The following is a 26,582-nucleotide window of genomic DNA, read 5'->3' as shown; positions in this document are numbered from 1 at the left end:
TTTGGCATCACCACACCAGGAGCCCTCCCTTGGGGTTAGAAGGAATATTTTCCCATGCCTTTTCCCTGTTTTTCTGGCCCTGAGGGAGCAGCAGAGCACAGCCCCTGTTGCACTAGGGATGGAGATCGCTTTTATTTAGTCACTCGAGTGCTTTAGTACAGAAGAACAGATATACAGAGATGATACATGTTTGTGCTTCAACACTTTCAAACATTTAGATTCCAGTAATTTCAAGGTAAACAAGTTCCAAGACAGACTAGATTAATTTTTTTTTTTAAAGTTTTCCTTTTTGATAAATTATTTTTTATATAAATAACTGTAACAGAAAAAATAATAATAATAATAATAATGTCCAACATACAAGATCCTGAAGCATTTGCATTGCTAAACCAAAGAGGAACAGAAACGGGCTGGGAGACCAAAGGGGAACCAACAAATATCAGTGCAATGATACAGCCTTTGCCCTAAAAATATATATTTAACTTTATGGGCAAGGAGCAGACGGGAAAGGAAGGGAAAAGGGGGGGCTAACCACCAACGAGGCAAGAAAGAGCAATTTTAGGGTAGGAAAAGGGGGCTCACAGCCTTCAGGGGGAAGAGAACAAAACCATAGACCCCAAAATATTGCAGTGCATCTAAAGGCAAGGGAACAGGGGGGCAATCCAGGGGCGTCAAATAAAAACCCAACTAAAATCAGAGGTTTGGGGAAATCACTATACACCAAGCTCGTAAGAACGTCACAAGACACAGTCATTAATATACACAGAGTCCAGAGGGTTTGGGGGGGGCCTTGGGAGTTTGGGGGGCCCCAGAGGGATTTTGGGGAGGGCCCAGAGGAGTTTTAGGGAGGGCCCAGAGGGGTTTTGGGGGTCTCAGGGTGACGGCACGCTCAGAAACGCTTCACCACGGGACGACACGAGCGGAGCTGGGCACGGGCACCAAGCTCCCATGGCGATGGATGGATAGAGAGAGGTATCCATGGAGAGATAGCACACATATATATATATATATAAAATAGCTTTTTATTTTATATATATATATTTTTTTTTGAAGGAATTCCCAGAGAGGGAGGCAGGGCTGCAGCAGGGCTGTGCAAGCAGACGGGCCCCAGCTCCCAGTTTTGACCGGTTTGGTCCCTTTTCACACGGGAATTACCACGCTGTGAAGCGTCCTGGCTGCACTCCCACACCACCCCCCTCCCAAAGTCCCACCCAGATGTTGCTGTGCACATCTGGCAGGAGCACCCACCGCCCCAAAAGCCATGGGACAGATGGTGGTGCCAGCCTGGTGCCCGCCTGAGCAGCGGCTGGAGCGGTGTGGGGTGTCCGTCCATCTGTCCTCCCGTCCACACAAGACCCCAATGAGGAGCATTCCCCCAAAAAAAAAGTGTTTTTCTGTCATTTTCCCCACCATATTCACTAGCAATGGGCAGGTGGTTACTCAGCAATGAGCTCCTGGGCGCTTCCCACAGCTGCAGCTACAAATATATAGATTTTTTTTTTTCCTTTTTCTCTTAAACACAATGCATCCATTTTCTTAATATATATATATATATATAATTTTTTTTTTTGGCTGTTATCCCCTCCCTGTGGATAAAATGAGATGGGGGAGGCGCTGGGAGGGGAGAGGAGGGGATCAACACAAGAACAAGAGAGAAGCTGGGGCCCACAGGGTGCAGGGTGGCACCCGGGGCCGGGCGCCCGGCGGGGACGTGGGTCGGCATCGAGTGGTGACAGCGTTTCCTTTTAACTGCTGCTCTCTTCCTCTGTTTTATTGAGTTTCTTCAGCGTGTCCAGCAGTTTCTGTGGGGTGAGGATGTGCGTGGACCCTGTGGGAGCAGAGGAGAAGGGGTGCAAGGGGATCAGTGATGGTTTGGGAGCCCAGCCCATCCCCGTTGTCCTAGGTCCCCCTTACCTGGCGGCGCCGGCCCCGCGCCGCTGGAAATGCTTGCGAGGAAATGCAGTCTGTGGGGAGGGGGAGGGCTCTGGGGGCATGGAGAACGGGAAAAGGACCAGGAGGAGGGATGGAGGTGAGGGATGGAGCTGGTGGGATGAGGCAGGGGCCGGGAGGAGCCGGTGCAGGGGGGTTGTGGCACTGGGGTCACTGCAGGAGGCACTGCTGGGTGCAGGGGTGGAGTGCAGGGGACAGCTGGCATGGAGGGACCTTCCCCAGGCCCCCCCAAGCTGCACGGAGCATCCTGGGGACACAGAGGTGGCCGGGAGGGTGGGATGGGACAAGGAAAACAAGGCAAACTCCCCTTGTTTGGGGGTCCCCCAGCACGGTGCCAGTGGGGGTCCCACCGTGCTGCCCACTCTGGCACCGCAGGGAGCAGCACACAGGGCACGCTGGGGTGGCACTCACTGGTGAAACCAGCAGGAGCTGAACCCCAGAGCAGGGTTTGGGGGTCTGCAACGCCACGAGGCTCCTGCCTATCCAACAGCAAAGCTGAGCTGAGCGGGACTCCAGCCCCAGGGCACCCCAGAGCTGGGGGGTCCCAGCAGTGCCCAGCCCAGGGTGAGTGCTGGGGTCTGCACTACAGCCCCTCTCCCCCAGCCCCGCTCCAGCCACTCCCAGGGCAGAATTTGGGAGCTCTGTCCCCCCATCCGTGGGGCAGGCAGGACCCTGACCCCTCCAGCCCTGGTGAGAGGGAGCTCATGGCATGAAGGAGCTGGCCAGGGGACATGGCTGAGGGGTGATGGATGCTCTTCCACCTGGTCGGAGGAACCGCAAGCATTTTCTAATCAGAGAACCCAACAGACCCCACAGCAACAATTAAAAAAAAAGAAGAATCAAAGAATCAAAGAAAACCCTTCGGGGAGGAAGAGTTTCTTTTTCATTAGTAAGCTGCCTTTACTTGGTTTCTTTGGCTCACTCCATTGCTGGAGCCTGATCCTCAAATGATACCCTAGTGGAGTCCCTGAAGTCGGGGTGCCTCAGGTCCATGAGAAATTTGGTGGGAGTGAGAATGTGAGTAGAACCTGCAGGAGAACAGAGCGGGGCTGACGGCTGCGCCGAGGCTCCCCCACCACCACCACCAGCTGCCTCTGGGGGGAGGAAGAGGAAGGAGGAGGAGCTCGGAGCTTTGGAGGCGCATGCAGGGGATGGACCCTGGAGAGAGGCGGGATGAGATGCTGACAGGCAGGATGGAGCTGGCATGGGTGTCCGGTTACAGGGACACAGCCGGGGCAGCAGGAGGGGATGGAGGCTGCGATGCTGCTCCCGAGGAGCAGGGGAGATGCTGGGGATAGGCTCCACCAGGCAGCAGATCAGATGGTAAAGGACACCTGCCTGTGCCCTACAGGGTGTGGATCCAAGCTGTGCTTCCCTGAGGAGTTCTAGAGACCTAAGAGCTCCTTGCTGGTAGAGCATCCACTGTGTCCTGTGTGCCTCACCCACAGAGAGCAGAGATGGGAGCTGACCCTGTTGCAAGACCCTGAAAAACCTGGCTCCTGTTTGCACCCCTCTTCATTTTGCACTTTTCTTCCTGTAACGCCCCCAAAACCGAGGAGCAATCCGAGCTGCCAAACCTCCCCTCTCACCCAGCCCTGCTCAGACAACACCAGCCAGGAGACATGAAAAAATGGAAGCAAAAATGAGGATGTTTGGAGTGACACAACCCCGATGGGGAAAGAGGGCACACACAGGGGGTGACCAGAGATGTCCGGAGAAAACCCTTGGGCAGAGCTGCAGCTCCCGCAGGCTCTGGAGCCGGGGATTGGGGATGGAGTGGGATGAGCAGCCAGCAGGAGGGGCCAGCCCGGGCCAGCACTCACCTATTAGCACCTCCCACTTGCCGCTGGCTTGTGTCACCTCGTAGGCGCAGCGCATCTCGTTCATGCTCACCCCGCCCAGGATGAAGATGATGAGGCGGGGCCCGCTCCGGTACTCGCCGGGGGCCTTGTTCTTGTGCCAGTGGCCGTAGCGGGCACTGAGGAGAGGAAGAGGAGGGTGAAGGACGGGCACCACATCTCAGTTAAATCATACAGACATTGCTGTCACAGCAGGGCAAGCCCAGTGATCCAGCCACGAGTGCTGCTCGCTGTTACAGGGAGGGAAACTGAGGCATGTCGTGTCCAAGGTAAAATGAGGAATGTGATTCCTAAAGGGGAACTGAGGCATGGGATTCCTAAAGGGAAACTGAGGCCCGGGATGTCTGGAGGGAAAATGAGGAATGGGATTCCTCAAGGGAAACTGAGGCACGGGATGTCTGGAGGGAAACTGAGGCATGGGATTCCTAAAGGGAAACTGAAGCATGTTGTGTCTGAAGGGAAAATGAAGAATGGGATTCCTCAAGGGAAACTGAGGCACGGGATGCCTGGAGGGAAACTGAGGCACCAGGTGTCCCAAGGGAAAACAAGGAATGGGATTCCTAGAAAGGAACAGAAGCACAGGATATCTGGAGGGAAACTGAGGCACAAGATGCCATGGGGGAAATAGAGGCATGGGCTGCATGAAGGGAAGGTGAGGCAAAGGGAAACTGAGGCATGGGATTCCTAAAGGGAAACTGAGGAATGGGGTGCCTCAAGGGACACTGAGGAATGGATACTCCAAGGGAAACTGAGGCATGGGATGCCTGAAGGGAAATGAAGGCACAGGATTCCCAAAGGGAAACGGAGACACAGGATATCTGTAGGGAAACTGGAGCACGGGATGACTAAAGAAAAATGGAGATACAGAGTGCCTGAAGGGAAACTGAGGCACAGGATGCCTGAAGGAAACTGAGACAAGGGATTCCTAAAGGGACACAGAGGCACAGACTGCCTGGAGGCAAACAGACCCGGAGTGCCTCAAAGGAATGCACACATGAAGTGCCTGAGGGGAAACTGAGGCAGGATGCCCTGCAAGCATCTCCCAGAGCTGCTGCTGGCTGCAGCCCCAGGGGCTGTGTGGGGTGGATGGTGGCAGGGACTATGTGGGCACAGACAGTGACCCAGGTGGGCAGGGACAGGGCAGAGGGGCACCCACCTGACGGCAGTGGTGCTGAAGGAGGCGGAGGAGCGGGTGGAGATGTACGGGTAGTGCTTGGTGTCCAGCTTGTCATCAATGGCATCCTGGGGACAGACAGACACAGGCCTGGGGTCAGCGAGGAGCCAGGCACAGCCCCAGGCCCCACAGCCCCTCTGCAGCCTGTGCCCAGGGTTCCCTTCTTGAGAAGCTCAGGAGCAGGTGCTGAACTGGAGGCTCCAGCCACAGGATACCCCTCCAGCACGAGGCACCCTCAGTGTCACCCAGGGTCAGTGCCACCCAGGGTCAGTGTCACACAGGGTCAGTGCCACCTGGGACACCTTGCTGAGGTGCTGCTGCCCTGGGCACGCCTATCTGTCCTCAGAGTGAGGCTGAGGGGTGTCCTGGGGGTGCAGCCACCCTGTGGTGGGGGTGGTGTGACACAGGAAAACATGAGCTCTGTGCTTTTGGGACCCAAGGGAGCTGTGGCTCTGCTGGTCTAAGTGCAGAGGCAGCACTGCACTGCCCAGGACTATCCCAGTGCACAGCTCCTGAGGACACATCTGTACAGAGCCATGCCTGTCCCCTGGTCTGCCAGGACATGGGCAAGGCTTTGACAAGGCCACCCAACCTTGGTGGCCACGGTGGCACACACACAGCCACCTAAGTTGTTATTGCATTTGTAATCCAAGGATGCTGGCAAGCCTGGTTTGGGCCATGGAGACTGAGGGGAGACCTCAGTGCAGTCTGAAACTTCCTCAGGAGGGAAAGGGAAGGGGCAGGCACTGATCTCTGCTCTCTGGGCCAGGGACAGGAGCCAGGGCACGGCTGGGGCTGGGCCAGGGCAGCTCACGCTGGAGCTCAGGGCAAGGCTCTGCCCCCAGAGGGTGCTGGCACTGCCCAGGCTGCCCAGGGAATGGGCACGGCCCCGAGGCTGCCAGAGCTCCAGGAGCCTTTGGGCAGCGCTGCCAGGGGTGCCCAGGCTGGGGCTGCTGGGGGGGCTGGGCAGGGACAGGGGCTGGGCTGGGGGATCCCTTCAGTCCCTCCCAGCTCAGGACATTCTGTGCTACTCTGATTCCCTCAGTCCATGCAGCACCAGTTGAGTTTCCCATCCCTGTTCGGCAAGTGCAGATCCTGTCCCCCACAGGCAGTGATTTAACCCCAGGCTGTGTTCCTGTTCCTGCCTGGCAGAACTGGGGCACCAGGGTGGGGTTGTTGGTGTGCCTGTGCAGGGCTAGGGGCTGGATTTGATGTTCCCTGGTATCCCTTCCAACTGTGACTCTGTGCACCCTATCTGGGGCCAGGAAATTCTCCCAAAATATCCCAGGCAGGAGCAGCCTGGAGGACGCACATCCCGAGAGGTGGCAGGGTCTGGGCTGGGAGCACCCAGCTGTGTGCTGGTCCCTTCCTGGGTAGCTCTGTGACCCCCTGCCCTGCCCCCAGGCCTGTCCTGGCTGCTGGCTCACCTCCATGATGTCCTTGATCACCGGGGTCCACCGGGACAGCTGGTAGGTCTGCTCGCTGATGCGCTCCTTGCGTTCCGGCTTGCTCCGGCGGCGCAGCGTGGACTGGGCACAGAGCACAGGGACACCCTGAGCCCCAGCAGCACCAGGGACAGCCCCAGGCCACCCCAGGGGGACAGGGCAGAGGGGCAGGGCCAGGGGAGGAGCACACTCACGTCTGTGATGATGGGCACCCCGAGGTGGGCCATGTTGGTGATGATCTCGCTGTCCTCTGCCGGGATCTGAGCGTGCTGGATCAGCTTGTTCAGGTTCTCCTCGGTGATTCCTGGCAATGCAACAGGGGGTGTTCTCCTCAGGGATGTCTCAGAGGGGACACAGCCCCTCTGCTGCCACCTCAGGACACTCAGCCTGGTCAGGGAGGCAGAGCTGGACTGTCCTGGCCAGACCTGGCTGTGCCTGCCCACACGTGCTCACCGTTCTTCAGGAAGATGTAGAGCAGGATGATGCGGATCTTGTCATAGGTGCTGACATTGCCATCCAGCAGGATGGGGACAATGGCCCTCATGGGGTCCTTGATCTTCTCACCTTCAGCATCGGTGCCCATGGCCAGGTCCTGCAGGAACACGTGCTCAGCACCACTCCATGCTGGGAGGGTGGAGCCGTACCCCCCATGGCTCCACGGCAATGAGGGGAGGTGTTTGGTACCTGCTCAACTCGGCACAGCTTGTCCACAGTGCCCTGGTAGTGCTTCATGCAGTCCTCAGCCAGGTGCAGGTGGGTGGAGTACTGGGGACACAAGAGTGGTCACCCCTGCAGGGCTGGCAGCAGCTCAGGGTCCCTGTGCCACCAGCCATGGCCAGGGGACAGCTGCCACTCCTGCTCCCTCAGTCACTGAACACACACTGTCCCTTCCCCTTACCTTGCTGAGCTCCTTCTGGTACTGTGGCATCTTCTTCAGCATCTGGGACAGGTCCCTCATGGTGGTCTGTGAGGGAAGGGGACACGGTCACTCACCCTCAGGGACCTGGGGGCCACCAGCAGGGAGGGGGTGACCCTGCCAAGGACTTCTGTCCCCGTGTGAGCCCCCCGTGGGGGTTTGGTGACACCTGATGTGTCACTGCCAGCTCTCCTCCCCTGAAGCTGAGGCAGGAGGGGTGTGCAGCTCTGCAAACTGGGCTGTGGCGGGGAGAAACCCCCTGAGGATCTCCTTGTGGGAGCCTCGTGTGCCTGGCTGAGGCTCAGATGGTCCTGGCCACCTTCACAGCCCTCACTGCCACCAGGGTCCCCTCACTGCCACCAACTCAGGGAACAGGGACAGAGCAGCTGCTGAGGGAGGTGCACAGACCCTGTGCTGGGGGCAAACTGATCCCTGGTGCAGGGCTCTCCCCAGCACCCCATTTCCCAGCAAACTGATCTCTGGGTGCAGAGCTCTCCCACAGCACCCCATTTCCCAGCAAACTGAACTCTGGGTGCAGGGCTCTCCCCAGCACCCCATTTCCCAGCAAACTGAACTCTGGGTACAGAGCTCTCCCCAGCACCCCATTTCCCAGCAAACTGAACTCTGGGTACAGAGCTCTCCCCAGCACCCCATTTCCCAGCAAACTGATCTCTGGGTGCAGATCTCTCCCACAGCACCCCATTTCCCAGCAAACTGATCCCTGGTGCAGAGCCCTCCCACAGCACCCCATTTCCCAGCAAACTGATCCCTGATGCAGAGCTCTCCCCAGCACCCCATTTCCAGAAAATTGATCCCTGGTGCACAGCACCCCACAGCACCACATTTCCCAGCCCCAGGGGTAGGGCTGGCATCCCACAGCCATTTCCCCCCCCCAGGAACCTGACCACCCTTCTTCTTTGGCACAGTGTCCCCAGGAGACCCCAGCAGGTGCCAGCCCGTGGCTGAGCCTGTCCCCAGCTGGGTGGCTGCATCAGGTCACCTTGTCACCCGTGTTCATCCTCTTGCTGGAAGAAAACTCCTTCAGGGACCGGGTCACCTCCCTGCAGAGAGCAGGAGGGCAGAGCTGTGAGTGGGGAGGGTCCCTCACAGAGGGCTGGGTGACAATGCCAGGCCAGTGTCCCCCCCAGGGCCACTCACTGGGACACCTCGGCGATGTGTTTGTGGCGCAGGGTGACCCACAGGTCGTCATCCTCATCCAGCAGAACCTCCTTGATCCGGGCCTCACCAATGCCACTGGTCTCGTACCTGGGGTGAGGAGAGGGGTGTGACACAGGGGACAGGGCTGAGGGCACACACAGCCCCCTCACTGCTGGGTTTGGGGAGATGGGGGGACACGAGGGCTCTTCCTGGCTGTGCCAGCAAAGTGATTTCAACTGGGATTGACCTCTTCCCCTCTGGGACCCCTTCAACTCCTAAATGTTGGGAAGGGGCTGAGGGCTGAGGGGTGGGAAAGCCTTTTAGTCCCTGTCCTGCCCACCAGGGCTGCCAGAGTGCAACACTGGTGTCCCCAGTGGAGGACTTGTAGAGGATGGCAATGGATGGAGAACCCAGTGGATGGGGAACTCAATGGATGCAGGACCCAGTGGATGCAGGACCCAATGGATGGGGAACCCAATGGAGGGGGAACCCAATGGATGGAGAACTCAATGGACGGAGAATCCAATGGATGGAGAACCCAAGGGATGCAGGACCCAAGGGACGGAAAATCCAATGGATGGGGAACCCAATGGATGAGGAACCCAATGGATGGAGAACCCAAGGGATGGAGAACCCAAGGGATGGAGGACCCAAGGGATGGAGGACACGGTGGATGCAGGACCCAATGGATGAGGAACTCAATGGATGAGGAACCCAATGGATGGAGAACTTGATGGAAAATCTAATGGATAGAGGATGGCAATGGATGCAGGACCCAACGGATGAGAAACCCAATGGATGAGAAACCCAATGGATGGAGAACCCAATGGATGGAGAACCCAAGGGATGGAGGACCCAAGGGATGGAGGACCCAAGGGATGCAGGGATGCTGAGCCCCCAGCTGCTGCTCTGGCACTGCCCCCAGGGCTGCCACAGGGGCGGGGGTGCCCTGCACTCACTTGTAGACGTCGTTCTCGATGGGCAGCAGGTCGTAGCTCATGGCCTGGAAGGTGAGCTCGTGCAGCACCGGCGACGCGGGGTCAAAGCCACGGTCCAGGATGAGCAGCTGGGAGCGAGCCTTGTCCGGACCCTGCGGGCACAGCAGAGCCATCAGCACCACCCTGGGGGCTCCCTCAGCCCCACAGCTGCTCTGGGGGCCCCACAGGGCAGGGACTGATGGGACTGCAGGAGGGGAGCATCACCCCAGCACCCTCCCCACTGCCAGCAGTGCTCACCTCACCCATGGTGGGGTCATCAGCCTTGTAGGCATCCAGCTTGTCCTGGATCAGCTGTGCCAGCATGGCATTGTCCTTGTAATCCCTGGGGAGACAGGGGACAGGTCAGCCCCACAGGGCACAGCTTGGGGAGGAGATGTTGGGTGCCCCGTGCAGCATCCTTGGCTCACGGGAGAGCAGGGACCTGAGCAGGTTTTGTTGTGCACTCCCACTTCAAGTGGCCTTGATGCCACTTAAGATTTCAGAGTCCCAACCCCCTCCAGCTCCCCAGATCTAGTCTGAGCCTGTTTACACTGAGCATGGCTGTCTGTCTGTCCGTGCCACCCCATGCTCTGACCAGCACTGGGCACAGCAACCCCATCCCTGCCCTGGATGCCCACACTGATCCCATCCCTGCCCTGGGTGCCCACACCTGCCCCATTCATGGCCCTGGATGCCCATCCTGGGCCCATCCCTGTCCCTAGATGCCCACACTGATCCATGACCCTGGATGCCCACATTGGCCCCATCCATGCCCCTGGATGCCCACACTGATCCCATCCATGCCCCTGGATGCCCATCCTGGCCCCATCCCTGCCCCTGGGTGCCCACACCTGCCCCATCCCTGCCCCTGGGTGCCCAGCTGGCCTCACCCGCGGTACCGCACGGCTGGGTACTCCTTCAGGGTGGCACAGAGCGTGGCAATCTGCTCTGCCAGGCGCTCCAGGATCGGGTTCTTCATCTGGGCCTTGTGTGGGCTGTAAAAGCTCTGGAAGGAGTCAGCTGAATCCAGAGAATAAACCTGGGGGTGCAGAGGCAGGGAGGTCAGAGGGGAGGGATGTCTGCTGTAGAGCTGGGTTTGGAAACCAGATTCATGCCCAGATGGACCCAACTGAGCCTGGGACCAGGCAGCTGGAGCTCAGAGATGCTCAGGGCATCCCTCAGAATTCCCAGCTCCAGCTCCATGGTAGGATCCCTGTCCATGTGTCCCTCCCAGCTGAGCAGAGGAGGCAGGAGACCCCTCCCAGACAGGGAAACAGAGATCTGGGGCCAAGCAGAAACACACTGCACCCCAGCCCCAGTAAAAACCATGTGAAGATGCCCAGGGGTCACTCCCTAGGCATGCTGAGCATTGAAGGGTTAATGGCACCCAGCAGGTCTGGCCCCTCGTTCCTTTGTCCCCAGCAGGGTCAGATGGCCCAGTGTCACAGACATCTTTTCATGAAAATCCCTTCCTTAGGATTTTTCCTCCTGAGAAGCTGGGAGGCCTCAGGAACAAAATGTAAACAATGATTATCTGCTGCTGTGGAATGCAACAGGTGCATCTGTGATTGGTCTCATGTGGTTGTTTCTAATTAATGGCCAATCACAGTCAGCTGGATCAGACAGAGAGCCCAAGCCACAAACCTTTGTTATCATTCTTTCTTTTTCTATTCTTAGCCAGCCTTCTGATGAAATCCTTTCTTCTATTCTTTTAGTATAGTTTTAATGTAATATATATCATAAAATAATAAATCAGCCTTCTGAAACATGGAGTCAGATCCTCATCTCTTCCCTCATCCTCAGACCCCTGTGAACACGGTCACAGCCCAGGGCCAGCTCCCTGGTGCCCTTGGCTGGTGGCAGAGCTGGCCAGCACAGCTGTGGGCACGGGGCCAAGGCACAGCACCCGCTAAATCCCCCTGGGATCAGCCTGGGAAGGCATCTGAGGAGACAGGGAGGGAGCAAGGAGCCAGCTGGGGGTTACACAAACCCTGTGGGCTGCACAGGGACCTGGAGCCCCCCTGGCCATCCCCCAGCCCAGCCCAGGCTCACCTGGGACTCGGAGGGGAGGAAGGCAATGTTGATCTCAGTCAGGGTTTTGATGACCTTGGCGGCACGGGATTTCACCAGCTCGTTGAACAGGGCGTCAGGACAGGCTGTGAGGGAGGAGGAGGAGGAGGAGGAGGAGGAGGGAGGTGCTCAGCATCTCTCCATCCCTCACCTCTCACCCCTCCCCACCCCTCTGGGTACTCACAGTCAGTGAAGAAGACGTGGGCAGCTCTGTACTTGGAGGTGGGGGGATCCTTGAAGTCATTGATGAGGGAGTGGATGGACTGCAAGAGAGAGGGAGCAGCTGGGCTGGGCAGGGTGGCACTGTGAGCCTCCCTCCTGCTCAGGGCAGGCTCTGCACCTCCATCCCATCACCCTGCTGGCACCACTGTGTCAGAGCTCAGTGCATCCCTCTGGGTGTCCAGAGCTGCCAAGGACCCTGTCAGGGGGCTCAGAGACCCTGGCATGCTGCCCAGAGCACCTGGGGATTTGATTGTGACCCCTGGAGCAAGTTACCAGCTTTGTATGAGGACATGAAAGTCACACAGGTTTGAATGGTGTAATAACAAAATGATCACAGGGTGAAAACATAGATTTTAGGATTTTTGGTATGGGGGTTATGGGGACAAGATGGAGGAATCTGGGTGGGTCCAGCCTTTCTTTCTTCTTCTTCTTGTTCTCCATTTCCTGCAGTGATGTTGGCACTTTGGGATTGGTTTAGAGTAGAAGTGCACTGTCTAACACAGGTGATGGGTATTGGGAATTCAGTGTAAATATGTTATATGTAGTTTGTAGTATAAAAGGACAACACAGAGTGCCTGTGGCTGTCCTGCTGAGCAGAAAGAAAACTTTATAGACAAGAATTAATAAACAACCTCAAGACCAAAAAGCAAAGAGTCCAGACTCGTTCTTCAGTTGTGCGGGCTGAAACAGAGACACCCTGCACATCTCAGGGCAGCAATTATCAACAGCAAGTCGAGACCACTGGAGCCAGGATGCTCCCCATGGGCACAGCTGCCCGTGCCAGGCCTCACCCTCACCCTCACCCTGTCCCTGTGCCCTCATGCACTCACCTTCTCGGAGGGGGTGATGAGGTACACGGCCTCCAGGCTGGGCAGCGGCTCCCGGCGCTTGTTGATGTCTTCCACAACTTGGGGGGAGAACAGGGGTCAGGGATCAGGGCAGGGGGGCTGTGGGCAGGGCACTCAGCCATGCAGGGCTGCTGGACACCCCGTGGTGGCTGGATACCCCACAGCCATTGGATTCCCCATGGCAGCCCCTCCACAGCCAGAACACCCCCAGCCCAGCCCATCCCATGCCAGCCCTGCTGGAGCTGTGCCTGTGGGCACCTGGCCACATCCCAGGGGATCTGTCTGTGCTCCTGCTCCCTTGGTTTACCCTCACACCCCCCTTCACCTGAGCTCTGCTGTCCCTCACAAAACCCCACCATCCCCAGCACCTCCCAGGATCCAGCCTGGCATTTCCTTCTCCTTCCCAGGTTTTGCAGGGAGCCATTTCATTATCAGGCTGATAAAAACCAACACCTGGTCCCCTCCTAGAACTGAAGGGCTGCCAGGAGACAAAGTGTTCTGGCTGCTCCAGCCCCAGCAGGCAAGGAGGCACCTGTGGAACTCCAGCCTGGCACCAGGAGCCATCCATGGGAGGCAGAGTGGCTCCATCCCAAGTGATACAGGGCTGGATGGGGGCTGTGCCATCCTCCCTGTGCCAGCCTGGAGATGCCTTTGTGGGTGTTCTGGTGTGCAGAGGGAGATCTGGCCCTTCCCACAGGGAATGTGGAGGCAGGAGGGGGAACTCACTGGTGATGCCCTCTGTCATGATGTCAGTCATCTTGCAGCAGGACGAGAGCATGCGCATGCTCAGCTGGTCCACCACCAGCACCTGGGGACAGGAGAGCACCCTGAGCATCCTCTGAGCACCCTGTGAGCACCCCATGAACACCCTGTGGGCACCCCATGAGCTGGGGGCACAGCAGGACCCTCCCCACCCTGCCCCTTCCCCGCTTCCTCCCCTCCCTGGGTTCAGTGCTCACCTTCCACTCCCCCTTCTTCTTCACCTTGCGGATCACATCGTGCATAATCTCTGCAAGAAAGGGGATGTGGGCAACGGTGAGACCCCAGAGTCCTCCCTACAGCACCCCAGGGGCTGCACTGGGGCACCAAACCCCCACCCTTGTGCAGGGTCACACTGTGTCACTCACACTGTGCCCTAACTGGGGGTGAAGGAGGGGATGGGGGTGGTTTTGGGGTGCCCAGGGAGGGGTGGTGACCCCCTAGCCCTGTTTTCTCTCGTGCTTGGCACTCACAGACAGACCCCAGTGTCCCTCCTACAGCAGCCCAGGGCCTGCTGGCAGCACAGGGGCTGCCCTGGGGGCACCAAACCCCCACCCCTGTGCAGGGTCACACTGTGCCAGGCACACTCTGCCTTTTCTCTCGTGCTTGGCACTCACAGACAGACCCCAGGCTGGCTGGGGGGGTCCCTCTGGGGAGCCTGGGGGCAGCCCCACGAGGTTCAGCCCTAATCCAAAGTGCTGGGAAAACAACAGCAGCTTAAGAGCTCCTTTTAGAAACAAGAATCAAGCGGCCTGAGCCTGTTCCTTGTAATCCCTCACAATCCCATTTCACCTCCCGTGGCTGCTGGGCTTATGCAACCAGGCAGGACAGCAGCACCCCAGGAGCACCCACCCCAAATTCCCCTGCTCCTGCTCAGCCCCCTGGGACAGTTCAGGGACATGAGCAGGTGGCAGTGGGACAACCTTTGGGGCTGGGTGGCAGGAAGGGGGGTTCAAGCTTTGCCCTGCTGCCCAAACATCAGTTTTGGGGGACAGAGGTGCCCCCCAAACCCTGCAGGTCCCCTCTGACCCTGGTGTGTGAATCTCTGTCCCTCACAGAGCTAAACCTGAGGAAAGGAATCAGTGTCAACTCCTCCCACAGTATTTCCCCTGGATTCCATCCCTGCAGGGTTTGCTCTGAGCCCCTGGTGCCAGGGACAGGGATGGAAATGCCCAATAAAACCCCAGTTAAGGAACATCTCTGAGCTAGAAACCAGAGGTGTGAGGGTGTCACCCTGCCAGCCTCAGCCCTGGGAGCCTCCCCTGTGGGTCACCCCAAGGGTGCTGCTCCCCTGGGTAAAGCCCAGCAGGGTCCAGAGCTGGCACTGGTGCCAACAGGGGTAACACAGGAGCCTCTGAGTGCTGCTGTCTGTCTGTCTGTCCTGCTGCAAAACCTGGAGAAAACCTGGAGCAAACAGCCATTCCTATCACTGCAAGGTAGGAATGCACATCCATCACCTTTCCTACCCAAAGGTGCCCTTAATACATAAATGTCGCAGACATTTTTCTACAGAAATCTTTTTTTTTAGATTTCTGTGTCTTTTAGAAGGCAGAAGCCTCAGAAGGGAAGGTAAACAATTGTTATCAGCTGCTGTAGAATGCAATAAAATTCACCTTAATTAACTCATTTTCTATGTTTATAATTAAGGGCCAATCACCAGTGCAAGCTAGAGAACTGAGTCCCTAAACACAACTTTGTTTGAGATTCTTTTCTATCTATTCTTAGCTTAGCTAGCAGCTCTCCAAACCTCTCTCTATATTCTATTTAATATAATCATAATGTATTATATATAATATCTTAATAAATCAAGCCTTCTAATCAAAATACAAAATTCACCATCTCTCTCTATCACCAGCTGCGACCCACACAGGTCGCTGCAATACATAAATAACTAAATCTGCCTGCAGGGAGCCCCAGGGGACACTGGCCTTGCCCTTGGTCACATCCTTTGGCCTCCCCATGGGGAGAGGGGACACAGGACAGCTCTGGGCTGGGAGAGGGGATGGAGGGTACCTGAACTGGGCAGGCAAAGCTGCTGCCTGTGCCCACGTGTGCTGCCCACCTGTAGCCACCAGCTGCAGCAGGGATGGTCCTGTGTGGGCAGGAGCTGGCACTGAGGGCTGCCCACGCAGCCCAGTGCTGCTCCCTGTGACAGCAGGGCACAGCTGGCAAGGAGCTGTGCCAGCTCATCCCTGCTCCTCCTGCCATGGCTCACTTGGCTCCTGCCCCAGAGCGAGCAAACAGCAACAACAGCACTGTCTGCAGGGCAGCACTGAGGCTCCATCTTCATCCCATCCCAGCAGCTCCATCCTCATCCAATCCCCACAGGCTCCATCCTCATCCCATCAGCTCCAACTTTGTCCCATCCTATCCCACAGGCTCCATCATCCCATCAGCTCCCATCCCATCCCATCCTACAGGCTCCATCCTCATCCCATCCCATCCACTCCATCATTATCCCATCCCATTGGCTTCATCCCATCCCAATGGCTTCATCCCATCCCACAGGCTCCATCTTCATCCCATCCCAATGGTTTCATCCCATCCTACAGGCTTCATCATCTCCATCTTCATCCCATCCCACAGGCTCCATCCCATCCCATCAGCTCCATTATCCCATCCCATCCTACAGGCTCCATCCTCCTCCCATCCCACAGGCTCCATCTTCATCCCATCCCAATGGCTTCATCCCATCCCACACACTCCATCTTCATCCCATCCCAATGGCTTCATCATCTCCATCCTCATCCCATCCCACAGGCTCCATCCCCATCCCATCCCAATGGCTTCATCCCATCCCACAGGCTCCATCATCTCCATCCTCATCCCATCCCACAGGCTCCATCCCATCCCATCTGCTCCATCATCCCATCCCATAGGCTCCATTCTTCATCCCATCCCAATGGCTTCATCCCATCCCACACACTCCATCTTCATCCCATCCCAATGGCTTCATCATCTCCATCCTCATCCCATCCCACAGGCTCCATCCCCATCCCATCCCAATGGCTTCATCCCATCCCACAGGCTCCATCATCTCCATCCTCATCCCATCCCACAGGCTCCATCCCCATCCCATCCCAATGGCTTCATCCCATCCCACAGGCTTCATCATCTCCATCCTCATCCCATCCCACAGGCTCCATCATCCCATCCCATCCCATCCCATCCCATCCCATCCCATCCCATCCCATCCCATCCCATCCCATCCCATCCCATTCCATCATCTCCATCCCATCCCATCCCATCCCATCCCATCCCATCCCATCCCATCCCATCCCATCCCATCCCATCCCATCATCTCCATCCCATCCCACCCCACAGTTCCATCCCAGTACAGCCCAGGGGCCCTGCTGGAGCACCATGCAAGGGCTCAGCAGAAAGCAGCACCCAGGGAGAATTCCTGCCCCTCCCTGCAATGCAAATCCAGCTGGGGAAGGAAGGACAAGGAAGGAAGGACAGAAGGAGGCTGGGAGGAGCATCCTGTGGCCCAGGGGATGGTGTTCCCATGAGGGAAGAGAGCCCAAGGGCAGGAGATCCCAAAAAAGGCTCCCAAAGTGCTGCCTCAGCTCCCCCAGCGTGTCCTGGCTGCAGGGACATTGTGGCTCTGTGGGAACACCCTGTCCCTCCTGTGGGAACACCCTGTCCCTCCTGCACAGGACGGGCTGGATGGATGGGGGATGTCTGAGGGGGGAGCATCTGCCTGGCTGCACAAAGTGCTGTCACATCCCCAGCCCCACCCTGGAACCAGGATGGGCCTCAGAGCAGGAGCTGGGCACCTCAAAGAGCAATTTCTCTGAGCTTGGTAGGTTTAGGGGGTCAGTCCCTAAATCCCTGCTCCCTGGGCACACTCATTCCCTACACTGATGTCTTCTCCTACCCTGGGACAGATCTGACTCCAAATTTTGGCTCTTCCACAAAATTTGGAGCCCAGAGCCCAGGTAGGGTCAGCAAAGAGGCCGATCCACAGAGCATCCTCCAAGGAGCTCCAGGGTCCTCCAAAGGGCACAAAGTCCAGCAAAAGCTGGAGGTTGGTGTCACATTTAGGGAGCTGTGACCATGAACTTCCCCTCCTGGTGTCCCTGCAGCAGCCACTGAACCCCAGCTCAGGGAAGAGAGCTCTGCACTCCCAGGGGAAATGGGAGAAGTGCTGATCTCTCACTCCACATCAGCAGGCCAGATGTTGCTGTCCATGTCCTCAAACATCTGGCCAGAAAGGGTTTTTAGGCTCTAACATCAGCTGATGATGCTGACAACCAAGTGTTTCATCTTGGAGATAAAACCAGGTTTCAGGGAGGGAAAAAAATCCCTATGAGCATCTCATCCAGTGCCTCCAACACCTGGCTGGTCTGGACCTTCTACATCACATCTGCTTCCTTCAGGCTGAAAGAATTTAAATGACAATTTCTCCCATGAACAGGGAACACAGACAGCTCTGGATCATCCTCCAGCACCAGAGGATCAGCTCCCATCAGCTCCATCCCAGTCCACAACCTCCATCCCAGTAAAGCACAGGGGTCAGGACACTTCTGCTGTGAGTGGAGAACCCCTGGAGCAGTATGGCCCTAAATTGCCACCAGGCAGGGGTCATGGACACCCAGAGTCATTCTCAGGGTGACACACAGCATGGCTGTGTCCCCTGCAGCACTCCCAAGCAGGTGACACGCTGGCCTAGTAGGACTTGAGCCCATCCATCCCTCCAAGAGGCTCATCCCACGTTATTATACCCTGGCCTTGCCCCAGCCCTGCCCTGGACATGGAAACTGAGCCAGCCCCACGTGTCCCACTGGAGCTGGGCAGGGAGGGAGCATCCCTGCCACGCCAACAAAGCTGTGTCCCCAAGAGATGGACCCATCTGGGGTTCCCCAAGGGATGGATCCATGTTGGGGTTCCTCAAGAGATGGACCCATCTGGGGTTCTCCAAGAGATGGATCCATGTTGGGGTTCCTCAAGAGATGGATCCATTTTGGGGTTCCTCAAGAGATGGACCCATCTGGGGTTCTCCAAGGGATGGATCCATGTTGGGGTTCCTCAAGAGATGGACCCATCTGGGGTTCTCCAAGAGATGGATCCATGTTGGGGTTCCTCAAGAGATGGACCCATCTGGGGTTCTCCAAAAGATGGATCCATGTTGGGGTTCCTCAAGAGATGGACCCATCTGGGGTTCTCCAAGAGATGGATCCATGTTGGGGTTCTCCAGGAGATTAACCCTTTTTATGATGCCCCAAGAGATGGATCCATTTTGGGGTTCCCTTTTTATAATGCCCCAAGAGATGGGCTTATTTTGGGATGCCCATGGAAACAATTACCAATTTTGTGTGAGGAGTTACAAGACACAAGGGTTAGAGTAGAATGATAGTGAATTTGTCATAGGGTGAGAAAGTAGAATTTTAGAATTTTAGAATGGAAGTTCGAGAAGCAAGATGGAGGAATTTAGGCATATCCTGTCCTTCTTCTCCTTCTTCTTGTCCTCCATCTTCTGCTGTGATGGTGACACTGATGGTTTAAAGACATAAGTCTTTAAAGCCTTCCACAAGTCTAAGTCTAACATAAGTGATAAGTATTAGAAAATTATTGTAAATAAAGTACACACAGTTCTTAGTATAAAAAGTTAACACCACCCCAAGGGCAGGGACTGTGCCACAACCCAACCTGCTGGACAGATCTCAGCAGGTCAGAGAAGGAATGGAATAGATAAGGAAAAATAAACAACCTTAAAAAGCAAAACCAACAAATCTCAACAACTTCTTCAGTCGCAAAACTAAAACAAATCAACTTTCTAATACCTTGAAAATCATTTCAACCACAGAAACCTGAGAAGGATCTCAAATCCCAGGGCAGCTCTGGAGAGCTGGAAACCCATGACTCCATGGGATCAGGGTGAGGTTTGCTGGAGTGCCACCTCTCCCAAAAAGCTGTCAGGCTGCATCTCCAGACGGACACGTTTGGCTTTGGGTTGGCCTGGCAACTGCATTTGTGCAGCTTCATTAACTCATTGCTCAAGCCAGTGTGAACGCTGCACTGATCCGAGCACGGAGCGGAGCCCGTCCCCAGCGCCAACAGCCCCAGCTGGGGCTCTGCAGGTGCCTCCCCAAATCAAACAGGCACAGGGAGCTCAGGGTGGCAGGAACGGCCCCACACGGCCACCAGCACGTGGGATCGCTGAGAGGAGACAAAGCCCAGCTGATGTCCCCCAGCATGGCTAAGAACCACCCAGGGATGACCTGAATCTGGCCACTGCTGCACCCAAAACCCAAACAAGTCTCAAACACCTCCCCTTGAGCAGCCCAAGTCCTGAACACCCATTTCTCCCACTGGATTACGCCTGGAAGCCCTCAGCCTTCCTGGAGGACACATTTCTCACCCAGGAACGCAGGGATTGGTCCCAGTCATGTGTTTAACTCCTCCTGTTCCTGTCTGCACTGCTCTCATCAAGTGTGCCCACATTTATCCCTGCTGGGCAAAGCCCTGGGAGAGCTGCACGGCCCAGGGAGGAGGAGGAGGATGGAGACCTGGAGCTCTTGAACTCTGCAGAAGTTGAGTAACACAGCCAGAAGTGAAAAAGGGAAATGAACTGCATGATCACACCCATGAGCCCTCTGAGTGCCCTGCAGAAACAGAGGAAAATCCACAAGGTTTCCACTGCAGGATCAGGCACGGGGTGATGGCTGGGCTGTCCTGCAGGGCCAGAGCTGGATTCTGCTGATCCTTGTGGGTCCTTTCCAGCTCAGGATATTCTGTGGCAACTCCAGACAACTTCCTTGGATCAGCACAAGGACCTGGGAGCTGAGCAGAGTTTCCCTGTTGGGTACAATCGACCCACAGTCCGTGCTGAAGGCATCACCCTTCACCACCACATGTCCTCTTGCTCCAGATGTTTCCATCCCCAGCAGATGTTCTCCATGGCTGTGGTGCTTCAGTGCCCAGAGGTGTCACAGTGTCCCTGAGGGGAGGTGACCCCACATTCCTCTGTGTGGCCATGACTTTCTGAGCTCATTCTTCTCTCTGCCTTGAGCCAAAACGGAAGAAAACACCAACAAATTGTGGTGGGAATCCAGGCTGGGCCGGTCTCCTGTCCCTCAGGGACAGCAGGACAGGCTGGAGGGCAGCTGGCATGTGGCTGAGTGGTCCTTGCTGCTCCCTGACCCATCTGATGGGCTGCACAAAAGCGCCTCCAGCACAGGTGTGAGCACATCCCCAACGTTCTCTCCCATCCTGGGCAATGTGGGAGCCCACAGACTGCAGCACCTTCAGCCCTGCTCTATTTTTGCACTCTCCAGAGCCAAGCTCCCTCCCCGCACTGTGAGTTGGAGGGAGCAGCATCTGCTCCTCAGCGTGAGACCAAGAGCCTTGTGATGGTGATGATTCTCCTCTGCAAAGTGTTGATTCTGTGGGAAGGAGGAAGGAATCTCTCCTGGGCCGCTTTCTCCAAGAGGTGCAGAGCAATCAGACACAGACCTCACTTCTTTTTTCCTTTCTAAAAGGAAAGAGTCCAAATCCTCTCCACTGGTGGCTTTTTTAACCTTCCTGCACATGGTGGGTGGGTGCAGTCCTGCCAAACTCAGGTTTGTCACTCTTGGTCACCTTCCACAGGCACATATGGGCAGGAGTTTCTCAGCTCCTGGTGCACACGGTGCTCTGGAGACTGAAATTGTTCTGCAATGCTTGACATGGTGAACGCTGAATTTTACAAGGATTTTTTTCAAGCTTTTCCAACTTTGAGCCAACACCAGAGGTGAGACAGAGCCTGGTGACAGAGCTGCAGCCCCAGCTGTGCCCATTGCTGTACCCACACACCAGGCTGGCACTCTGGAATGCAGGAATTGGGAGGATGGGCTGCTCAGGGAGCCGCTGGACTCAGGGTCTGCTCCCACCCATGATGGGGACAGGGTGCAGAGACCCCCTGCTCCTCACCCACCCACCCTCTGAGGCCACAGCTGTGCCCTGTGCAGGCAAGAGGATGCCAGGGGCACCCTGCAATGATCCCTGTGCCCTTTGCTGCCTCCTCTTCCTCTCTGCCTGGCACAGCAGGCACGTCCTGTGGGCACTGAGACAGGCTCAGAACATCCTCCACGAGCAGCATCTGACCCTTCTGGGTGCCCTGGGCACTGACACAGGCTCAGAACATCCTCCACGAGCAGCATCTGACCCTTCTGGGTGCCCTGGGCACTGACACAGGCTCAGAACATCCTCCACGAGCAGCATCTCACCCTCCATGGCTCCCTGTGCCCAGCAGGGGCTGCAAGGTGCCCCAAACAGCCCGGCTGGGTCAGGGACCAGGCTGTGGCCCAGGCTGGCAGCAGCCCCAGCCCTGCCCTTGCAGGTGCAGCACAACCCAAGCCTGATCCCTGAGTCATCCCCAGGCAGGGCTGGACCCTGGAGAGGCCCAGCTGGGGACACGCAGTGACACTGGGCAGTGTCCAGGCTGGATCTGCCCGTGGGCACGGCCCTGGCAGGAGGCACAGGGCACAGGTGAGCTCTGGGGGAGGCTGGGCAGGTGAGGCTGCCCCGTGGGAGGATCACCTGGTGCCCTGGGGGAAAGGTGTTTTCCTGCTGCCTCTGCAAAGCGCTTCCTTATCCCAGGGCTCCTCCTGCCCACGACAGCCAAAGGAGCCTTTGGGGAGGCTGAAGGGTTTGGATCCACCATGGAATCACATCCAGCTGCGTGTCCTGGTGTCCTATGCCGGCCCAGAGCGGTGGCAGGCGCTGCACAGGTGTCACCCCTGCAGCAGGGCCCGTCTCTCCTGGCTGCTGACACTTCAGTGAAGTAAAACCAGCCTCCTCCTCCTCACTGCAGGCTGCTGCAGGAGAGCCACCACTGGGCTGGGCGGGGGAATTGGCCCTGAGAAGATCCAAGGGGCACAAGAGGTTTGGGGAGATGTGCATCAGTGAGAGAGGTGAAGATTTGGGGATGATGTCCCTGCAATGGGAGGGTCAGGTGAACATCTGGGGATGATGTCTGAGTAGCTGGGGGTCACCGAAGATTTGGGGATGATGGCCATGCAGTCTGGGGTCAGGTGAAGATATGGGGATGATGTCCCTGCAATGGGAAGGTCAGGTGAAGATTTGGGGATGATGGCCATGCAGTCTGGGGTCAGGTGAAGATTTGGGGCTGTCTGAGCAGTTGGGGGATCAGCGAACACCTGGGGATGATGTCCCTGCAGTTGGGGGTCACTGAAGATTTGGGCATAATGTCCCTGCAATGGGAGGGTCAGTGAAGAGTTGGGGATGATGTCTGTGCAGTTGGGAGTCAGTGAAGATTTGGGGATGATGTCCCTGCAGTTGAGGGGCAGGTGAATATTTGGGGGTGTCTGAGCAGTTCGGGGTCAGATGAAGGTTTGGGATGATGTCCCTGCAATGGGAGGGTCAAGTGAAAATTTGGAGATGGTGTTTGTGCAGTTGGGGGTCAGTGAAGATCCGGGGATGATGTCCCTACAGTTGGGGGTCAGGTGAAGATTTGGGGATGATGTCCCTGCAATGGGAGGGTCAGATGCAGATTTGGGGCTGGGTGTCCTCAGAGCTGCCACTCTCAGGTGAAATTTTTCCCAACCAGCTCCAGGGCAGAGGGGCCAGCTCTCCCTGGGAGGGGACAGCGACACAGCAGGAGGAGCTGCTCCTCAGGCACCACCTCTGGGGACAAGCACACTCAGCTCCAGGGCTGTGCAGACAACAGCCAGTGCAGGAGGATGCAATCACCACGGCTGGACACCTCAGGAAGGTGCAGGGACACCCCCAGCCCACACCCCACAGCTCTGGGCATCACAATCTGCTTCTGCCCTTTCCTCCTGCAGCCCTGGGCCACCTCTCCCCCTGGCCGCCGCCTGCAACCTCATCAGAGGCCTCCAAGCCCCATCCTGTTATGGCACCAGCTGGTCAGAGGAATAATCCGGGCCTGGAGGGAAGCCAGGGCAGAATGCAGCTCGGGAGGGGGGGCTGGCGGAGCGAGCCATGGCAACGCAGCAGCATCCTCCCCATCCATCCATCCCTCCATCCATCCATCCATCCATCCCTCCCTCTATCCTCCCCATCCATCCATCCCTCCATCCCTCCATCCATCCATCCATCCATCCCTCCATCCCTTCCTGCTGCAAAAGGAGCCCACAGGACACGTCCTGCCTCGGGGTCAGCCCCAGGCTTGGCTCTCCCGCTCCTCAGGAGCAAACATCTCCTGCAGGAAATCCTCCAGGGAGTGCCAGGCTGGCGCAGCCCAGGAACCCTCGTGCAGTGCCCAGGGACAGAGCTCTGGGGACCCTGCTCAACTCTGGGGGAGCACCTCAGCATGCAGCCCCCAAGGCAGGCTGATGCAGCGAGCCCAGCGCTCCCCGAGGGGGGCTGAGGAGCACCCAGATCGCCGTGGGGACCCCGGGGTGCCCCCCCGGTGCCACCCTCGCTGCTCTGCAGCATTTCTGATGCACAAGCGCGGCTCCCCCCTCGCAGCCACCCACGCGTCCCCAGCCCGGCTGCCCGGCTCCCCATCACCACTGCCAGCCGGGAATGATGTTTGCAGGGAGAGAACGGAGCGGTTTGTCACTAAACCCTGAAGGGGAGGATTAAGTCAGATTTCCCTGACGCTGCCTGGAACCTCTCTGTGTGTGTGTGTCTGTGTGGCTGTGCTGTCTCGCAGCGCAGAGACAATGAATGGGAATAGGGGACACGCAGTGGCGCTGCTCTCTGTCCCCTCTCGGGCCCTGCCAGGGGTCTGACCCCCCCTTTGCCATCCCCCCGGGCTTGGGGACAGCCCTGTCCCCTCCTGATACAGCCCAGCAAAGCCCCGTCCCCACGGCTGCTCCTGCAGCACAGCCCCACCGGGACACTGCCCAGCCTCTCCCGTCCATTTTGGGCTCGCAGCCCCATCCCCGCGGGCAGGTGACACCGGCAGGTGCCACCAGGGGGGTGGCAGGGCCAGACAGCCCCGGGGATCCCCCTCGTGTCCCCCCCGGCCATCGCCACCCAGCCGATCACACCACACCGGCCCGGCCGCGCCATCCGCAGCGCCCGCGGGAGGGCGGGGGAACGGCCAGGGGCACGGCCGGCAAAAACGCCAAAAACACCCCCAAAAACAGCGAAAAAACCCCAAATAAACACCCAGATCCGGCCGCGGCCGGCCACGGTGCCACGGAAATAAACCCTGCGAGAGGCGGGGAGGAGGAGGAGGAGGAGGAAGGCTCATGGCTGCGGGGGGAAGTTCCCACCGGTTCCTGCCCTTTCATTTTCTCCTTTTTTATTTTTTTTTTCCCCAATAATGCGGAGTTTTTTCGCTTTAATTTCGCCCCGGGGAAAGGAGCGCCCCTCCTTGCTGCTCCAGCCTCGGGTGTTTTTGGAGAACAAGCTGCCCCCCTTCGTTTCCCCCCGGGGAAATATCGCCTTGCACAGCCGGGAAGGAGGAAGCGGAGCCGGGGCCGATGGGGCCGGGCCCCCCCCGCGGCTCCCGGCGAGATTCCGGCCGGGAACGGAGCGGGACCCCCGGGCAAGGGATGCCCGAGGAGGGGGGACACACACAGGGGCACCCCCAGGGTGCGAGAGCAACGGCACAGCCGCGAAAATAATAATAATAATGATAGGAATAATAAAAATAATAATAATAATAATGATAATAATGCAACACAGCCCAGCGTTTGAGCGGGATTTGCTGCAGACAAAGCGGGAGGGCCCGGCCTGGCGCTGCGCTGGGGGAGGGTTTGGGGGGGTCTGCACCCCTCTGTGCCCCCCCCCAGGCCCTTTGGGGGATTGGTGACCACGGGGGGATAAATCCGAAGGGGGATAAAACCGAGGGGGGCTCGAACGTCTCCGGCTTCCTTGTCCCCCGCCCCCCGGCTTTTCCACCGCCGCCCCGTCACCAATCCCCCCCCTCCCCCAGCACTGCAGAAAAACCCCAAACACCCGCAAAAATTCCACAAACACAGCCCGGAAGGTGACAGCACCCCCGGCCCCCCCAGCCCACGACGCCCGCGTGTCCCCACGGGGGTGTCCCGTGTGTCCCCCCCGCCATCCCCGAGGGTCCGTATTGCGCATCCGCAGCATCCCCCCCACCCCACCCCACCGCACCCCACCCCGGCCGGGGCAGCCCCCCCGCCCCCGCCGCTTCCCCGCGCTGCCCCCCAGCCCCAACCCCGCGGGGGGGGCGCGGATCTTACTCTCTCCCACCACAGCCTTGAGTCCGATGGGGGCCATGGCTCGGCGCCGGGGGGGTTCGGGGGGCACCCAGGGGCGCGCACGGCCGGGCGAGGCTGCGGGTGGCGGCGCGGGGATGCGGAGGGCGGAGGGAGGAGGAGGAGGAGGAGGAGGAGGAGGAGGAGGAGGAGGAGGAGGAGGAGGAGGAGGAGGATGGTGGTGATGGGGGGGTCGGGGGGCCGCGGGGGGGGCGGTGCGGCGCGCTCAGCTGACCGGGGCGGGGCTTGCGAGCTGCGTCATCGGCCACGCCCCGGCCACGCCCTGCCAGGGCCACGCCCCGCGCCGCAGCGCAGAGCCCGCCGGCAGCGCCCCCTGGCAGGCGGGAACGGGTACTGCAGAGGGGGAACCCGTGCGAGGACAGGGGGACACGGACGGACAGGGGGACACGGACGGACAGGGGGACGCACACGAACAGGGGGATACAAATGGACACGGGGACACGGACGGACAGGAGGACACACACGCACAGGGAGACACGGACGGATACGGAGGCACACAGGGACACACACGGACCGGGGGACATACATGGGCAGGAGGACACACATGGACACGGGGACATGAATGGACAGGGGGACACACACGGACAGGGAGACACACGGACACGGGGACACACACGGAAAGCGGGACACGAACGAACAGAGGGACACGAACGGTCAGGGGGACACACATGGAGACGGGGATACACACGGACAGGGGGGCACAGACGGACAGGGGAATACACAAGGACAGAGGACCCACACAGACATGGGGACACACACACAGACAAAGGGACGGACATGGGGACACACGCGGACACGGGGATGAGAATGGACAGGGGGACATGAACGGACAGTGGGACACAAAAGGACAGGGGAACATACACGGACACAGGGACATGAACGGACACAGGACACACACAGACAGGAAGACACAAACGGACCCTCCACGCCCGGAGTCACCCACGGACACACAGACAGAACCCCCCGTAACCAGAATTAACACAGACACACCCCCTGCATCCCCCACTCACCCCTGCATCCCCCACACACCCCCA

At 58.1% G+C, this 26,582-nt stretch overlaps 1 protein-coding gene across 2 annotated transcripts; it reads right to left on the bottom strand.

Annotated features, from left to right (window-relative positions):
* Nucleotides 1-107: 107 nt before the first annotated feature.
* Nucleotides 108-25,650, bottom strand: STXBP1 (syntaxin binding protein 1). Of its 2 annotated transcripts, XM_063174885.1 has the most exons (20): nt 25,513-25,650; nt 13,579-13,628; nt 13,346-13,427; nt 12,602-12,678; nt 11,734-11,812; nt 11,532-11,635; nt 10,370-10,518; nt 9,738-9,822; nt 9,462-9,592; nt 8,503-8,610; nt 8,345-8,405; nt 7,327-7,392; nt 7,113-7,193; nt 6,882-7,020; nt 6,623-6,732; nt 6,411-6,512; nt 4,966-5,051; nt 3,774-3,928; nt 2,855-2,978; nt 108-1,828 (listed from the first exon to the last, which is right to left on the bottom strand). In XM_063174885.1, exons 1-19 carry the CDS (start codon nt 25,547-25,549, stop codon nt 2,869-2,871), a joined length of 1,812 nt encoding a protein of 603 aa, XP_063030955.1. In that variant the 5' UTR covers nt 25,550-25,650; the 3' UTR covers nt 108-1,828; nt 2,855-2,868. The 2 variants fall into 2 exon arrangements, with proteins under 2 accessions (XP_063030955.1, XP_063030956.1); XM_063174886.1 differs by lacking the exon at nt 2,855-2,978 and having other exon boundaries at nt 25,513-25,648.
* Nucleotides 25,651-26,582: the final 932 nt, after the last annotated feature.

This window comes from Melospiza melodia, chromosome 22 (assembly GCF_035770615.1).
Source record: "Melospiza melodia melodia isolate bMelMel2 chromosome 22, bMelMel2.pri, whole genome shotgun sequence".
Classification (NCBI taxonomy): domain Eukaryota; kingdom Metazoa; phylum Chordata; class Aves; order Passeriformes; family Passerellidae; genus Melospiza; species Melospiza melodia.
This window is presented reverse-complemented; position numbering and strand designations above follow the sequence as displayed.

Bases quoted from the DNA above. Each gene is read 5' to 3' on its own strand.
- STXBP1 (XM_063174885.1), bottom strand. From the start codon at position 25,549: ATGGCCCCCATCGGACTCAAGGCTGTGGTGGGAGAGA. The intron at 12,679-13,345 runs GTGAGTTCCCCC...TCTCCCCCCAAG, and splicing joins CATGACAGAGGGCATCACCA to TTGTGGAAGACATCAACAAG. The intron at 11,813-12,601 runs GTGAGTGCATGA...TCTCTCTTGCAG, and splicing joins TCATCACCCCCTCCGAGAAG to TCCATCCACTCCCTCATCAA.